The following is a 5,043-nucleotide window of genomic DNA, read 5'->3' as shown; positions in this document are numbered from 1 at the left end:
ACTAAATTTTTGTAAATGCAAAAGTTTAGAGAGAATTCTTAACAAGCCGTATATTTTAAGAAGCAGAATTACTATTATCGAAAGTTCAAGAGGTAAAATTACTAATTATTCTTTTATATATATACTGGGTATAGAAGTCAACTCTCAAGAAATATATTATTCTATTTCCATATACATTTCCATTTGTATTCATACACCAATTTTTATAAATTAATGGTGCGTTTTGTAACACATTTTTAATTAGTTTTTTTGTTTTTTTTAATAAGAAGTGAAAATATTTTTTAAAAATATATTCAATAAAATTGTTTCGCATTTCAATTTTTATCAAAAATTTTAAACAAAATAAAAATCACTTTCACATTTTTTTTAATCATTATTTTGGACTCTGACGCTAACCTGTACCTTAGATCCGGACTCCAGTCCTGACCCGAATCCTGAACTCGGACCACGGCCGCGACACCAGACCTGAACCTGGAACTGATAAAATAAAAAAACAAAAACAAAAATGAAAGTTATAGAACACACTTTTGTTTTCTGTTTTTAAAATTAAAAAACAAAAGTGATTGTAGAACACATTTTTATTTTTTAAAAATAAAATTTTAAAACACAAATTTTATTTTTATTTTTGTGATTAAAAAACTAAAAAATAAAAATGTTGTCAAACTCCCCTCTAAAATAATACAAATGAATACATGAGATTGGTGAAAATGGAAGAAACTTTTATTTTTATTTTTTTATTTATTTATTGAGAAAGAAACTACTGTAATGGAAAGCATAGATAACAATCCTTCCACCTGTTATAAAAAATTCAAAATCAAAATCAAAATATATTCTTTTCTTAAAAAAAATCTGATGCAATAAATTGTATATCAAGTGTGATTTCTTCAGTTTACTTTGATTTTCCTATTAAAAACTATATCTGAAGTAGAGAAGCAATAAACAATATCTGAAGTAGAGAATCTCCTCAGTATAATAATATATATGCAAACACAAGAAAATCCTATTTGGACTGTTATGCTTGAATCATTCTAATAGTACTCTCTCTGTCTACCATTTATTTTTTTAATAACAAATACCACATAAAACCAGCAATGAAGTCTTAATGAATCTGCAATATTGACCACCATTCTAACTTGGTCAACCTTTGTTCTGTACCAGTCATTACTATTACTAAGAAAAAAAAAACCAGAAACATAGTACAATCAAAATACTGGTGTTGTCATTTTATATATTTATATTTTTTTAAAAAATAATGATTCTTATTTCTGGCCAAGTTGTATATGCCTCATCATTGTTTAATACTCCAACCAAGCTAGTACAACATCCTTACACCCACCATGAGAGCTTTCAACTCCAAAGCCTTTTCTTTTCTCCTCATATTTTCTCCCCTTTCTTGTTTATCAAATGCATCAAATACCCTTAGAACAGGTGAAACTTTGTATAATTATGAAACCTTGGTTTCTTCTAATGGGGTGTTTGAGTTGGGATTCTTCAGTTCTGGTGATTCAGGCAATGAGTATGTAGGAATTTGGTTCATAAATGACAAGGACAAGAAGGCAGTTTGGGTTGCGAACAGAGAAGATCCTCTCCCAGCTTCCTCAGGATCTCTTAGCATTACTAATGGAAACTTGGTTATATATAACAACAGAACATCAGATAAGACCATTCTCAACAGTGATGCACCTGCAACTACTAATAATACAATTGCTAAACTTCTTGACTCGGGAAATTTTGTCTTGATCCAAGGCGAAAAGATGATATGGCAGAGTTTTGAACATCCAACAGATACATTTCTACCTGGAATGAAGTTGGGATTGTTTAACATTGGAGCGAGTCAGCCGAGGGTCCAGTTTCTTTTGTCATGGCTTAATCCTGGTGATCCAGGAAAAGGCTCATTCTCTTTAGGCTTTGACAGAGAAAACAAGACTCAGTTCAACATCTGGTGGGGTGAAAGTGTTTATCAAGAGATTGGCTTTTGGGATGGGAAAAACTTCAGATTATTCTTCGAAAGCTCATCAAATAATCATAACTTTAGTTATGTATCAGAAGAGAAGGAGACTTATGTTACTTTTAGTAACAAAGAAAGCATTGTGTTCTCATGGTTTGTGATGGCATATCATGGGGTTATCAATGAGTACAAAATGGAAGATCAGCGAATTTCAATGGTCAATTATTCGCTTTGTGATGGCACGGCAGTGAAGAATTCTAGTGGTTGTTTGATCATTCCATTAGTTTGTGAAAATGGTGATGATTTCTCTGAGATAACAGGACTAATGCCGACTTCAATAATCACTCGAAGGGCTACTGCTATTGGTATAAATGGCTGTGAGTTGCTGTGCAGGAGCAATTGTTCATGTGTTGCATATGCTTACTCAAGTAGTGATAGATATGGATGTGAACTATATTATGGAAGTAAGTTGGATCTTCTGAAAATGACAGGGAAGGGAAACCGAGCTATTCTTTTGCGTGGACATCGAAAATCTAGTAAGCTTTTTCACTTCTACTATGAAATCAGAAGATTTGAACTTATAACCATATTGTTTCATGTGGTTAACTGTAATGATCTTTAGTTTCATTTTTCTTATAAATAATGGTTTGTGAACTATTCCTTTCTTTTACTCAAGTGTGTTGAGTCTGATGGCTCTTATTTTCCTTTTCCTCAGAACAAAATAGGAAGAAGAACCGGTTGATTCTTGTCACAGCCACAGTGATGTCTGTAATATTGGTTATTATGATCTTATTGGTTACTTATTTTATAAGAAAGTACAGATTCATAGGTAACTTATTCAAATTTAACTATGTTCAAAACACATTTAAAGTTACCATAAAATTTCAAATTGAACTCATTTTGTATTTTTGCAGGATTTGATTGGCAGAAGGAAGGCATGAAAGGCAATATGAGATTGTTACTGTCACAGTTTACTAATGAAAACGATATAAAATCAAATGGTATTGGATTCAATAAGAGAAAGAATCAAGGCATGCTCCCGCTTAGATTTTCTTATGTAGTGGCTGCTACTGACAATTTCTCTGCTGCAAATAAACTCGGAGAAGGTGGTTTTGGACCAGTTCATAAGGTAACCCTTTTCATACTATAGCATAACTGAAAATAGAAAAGGGATAATATAATTAACAGAGGTGATGTCAATTGCAGGGCAAGTTATTTGGACAAGACATAGCAGTAAAAAGGCTTTCGAAGAATTCTGGACAAGGACTAATGGAGTTCAGGAATGAGGTGATGTTAATTTCTAGCCTCCAACATAGGAATCTTGTTAAGCTTTTGGGATTTTGCATCCATCGAGATGAAAGGATCTTAATCTACGAGTACATGCCTAACAAAAGCTTGGATTCCATCATTTTCGGTAACCAAATTCTTCTGTCAAATCTCTTATTTTCTATCATCATCTTCATGTTCATTTAACATCACTTTCAAGCACTCAAACATTGGAGTTGAATCAGATCGAACTAAAAGACTACTTCTTGATTGGCGAACACGCAAGAACATCATTGAAGGGATAGCTCAGGGGCTTCTCTACCTTCACAAGTACTCAAGACTAAGAATCATTCATAGAGACCTCAAAACTAGCAACATTTTATTGGACAACTATATGAACCCCAAGATATCTGATTTTGGTCTAGCAAGAGCAATTTTTGAGAATGATCATATAGATAAAACAAAGAAGATTGCTGGAACATAGTAAGTACCTTATGAATTTTTGTCTTTATTTCCAAGCCATATTGTTCAAACAACTAAGCTAACTTTTCTGTTTCTCTTGGCACTGAAAACAGTGGCTATTTGTCACCTGAGTATGCATTGCATGGACTTTTCTCAACAAAATCAGATGTGTTCAGCTTTGGAGTCATCTTGTTTGAAATCATTAGTGGAAGGAAGAACTCCACCTTTACTGAGTCAGATTGCTCCAACTTACTAGGACATGTAAGTATCCAAACCACACCTTAGAATTCTTAATATTTCTTGATCTTGAGCTTTAGTACATAAAAATTATAATTAATAAAGCTGTTAAGGACAGATACATCTATCACATATTCTCAAATCAATGACTGATTCCATTGCTATCATTGTCAATTATATTTTTCAAGGCGTGGAATCTGTGGAATGCTGGGAGGTGCATAGAGTTAATGGATCTAAAAATGGCTGGTACCTGTCCACTGACTGATCTTATGATTTACATTCAAGTGGGTCTACTATGTGTCCAAGAATTAGCTGAAGATAGACCAAGCATATCAGATGTTATTTCAATGTTGAGCAATGAAGGGGCCAGTCTACCAATGCCTAAACAGCCTGCATTTTCTACCCACTTAATGACAGATGGTCAAACTCCATCAAGATGAACTCATATCATTATCAAAAAAACCTGTAGGAAATCAAGCTAGCTGTAAATTACATTTAATGTATTTTTCATTTACTCTAGTATTACTAGGTATTCACTTTGTATTATATATACCCTTTGTATATACTAAAAGAGATCATCAGAAATAAAAACATTTTTCTCTCATTTACTTCATGGTATCAGAGCATTTGAAACTTCTCAAACACATTATTTTCTCACCCATTCCTTTCTTAATATTAGGGTTCTTGAAATTAGGATTTGGAGGCTTTATCCTAGAAGATTAATTAAAAGTAGTTGTCTATTCTCACCTCCGACCCAGGGAGCTTGTCCCACCTCCGATCGGCAAAACCCAAAAGTCCGACGTCCATCTGAGCTGCGCGTGGGCCCCACGCGCCACCTCCTTACGTCGCGACAATCTCCACGCGCCGGCGCGTGTATGCGCGTGGCAGTCTCCAGCAGTGGTTTTCCGCATCGTCTCCCTCAGGTTTCTTCATCTCAGACTCTTCTCCAACTCCAGCGACGTTTTTTCCGGCGTCCTCTCTCTCTATTTGTCTCCTCTTAGGTTCTATACTTGTGTTGTCTTGATGTCTTTCTCCATGGCAGAACAAAATTCTTTAAGAGCCATCTCTTTAGTCGCAAGACAATGCAACACTCATGCACTTCAGGTTATTCAAATACCTCATGACCTTTG

General features: G+C 34.3%; 2 protein-coding genes across 2 annotated transcripts; both read left to right on the top strand.

The window, feature by feature from the left end:
* Nucleotides 1–820: 820 nt before the first annotated feature.
* LOC133039198 (receptor-like serine/threonine-protein kinase SD1-8) lies at nt 821–2,570 on the top strand. The gene has a single exon (XM_061118035.1). The coding sequence runs from the start codon at nt 1,338–1,340 to the stop codon at nt 2,568–2,570; it is 1,233 nt and encodes a 410-aa protein (XP_060974018.1). The 5' UTR covers nt 821–1,337.
* Nucleotides 2,539–4,670, top strand: LOC115695158 (G-type lectin S-receptor-like serine/threonine-protein kinase At1g11330). The gene is made up of 5 exons (XM_061118034.1): nt 2,539–3,077; nt 3,155–3,362; nt 3,460–3,697; nt 3,790–3,937; nt 4,102–4,670. The coding sequence occupies exons 1-5, from the start codon at nt 2,886–2,888 to the stop codon at nt 4,351–4,353; spliced, it is 1,038 nt and encodes a 345-aa protein (XP_060974017.1). The 5' UTR covers nt 2,539–2,885; the 3' UTR covers nt 4,354–4,670.
* The last annotated feature ends 373 nt before the right edge of the window (nt 4,671–5,043 follow it).

Source organism: Cannabis sativa, chromosome 6 (assembly GCF_029168945.1).
Source record: "Cannabis sativa cultivar Pink pepper isolate KNU-18-1 chromosome 6, ASM2916894v1, whole genome shotgun sequence".
Lineage (NCBI taxonomy): Eukaryota > Viridiplantae > Streptophyta > Magnoliopsida > Rosales > Cannabaceae > Cannabis > Cannabis sativa.
This window is presented reverse-complemented; position numbering and strand designations above follow the sequence as displayed.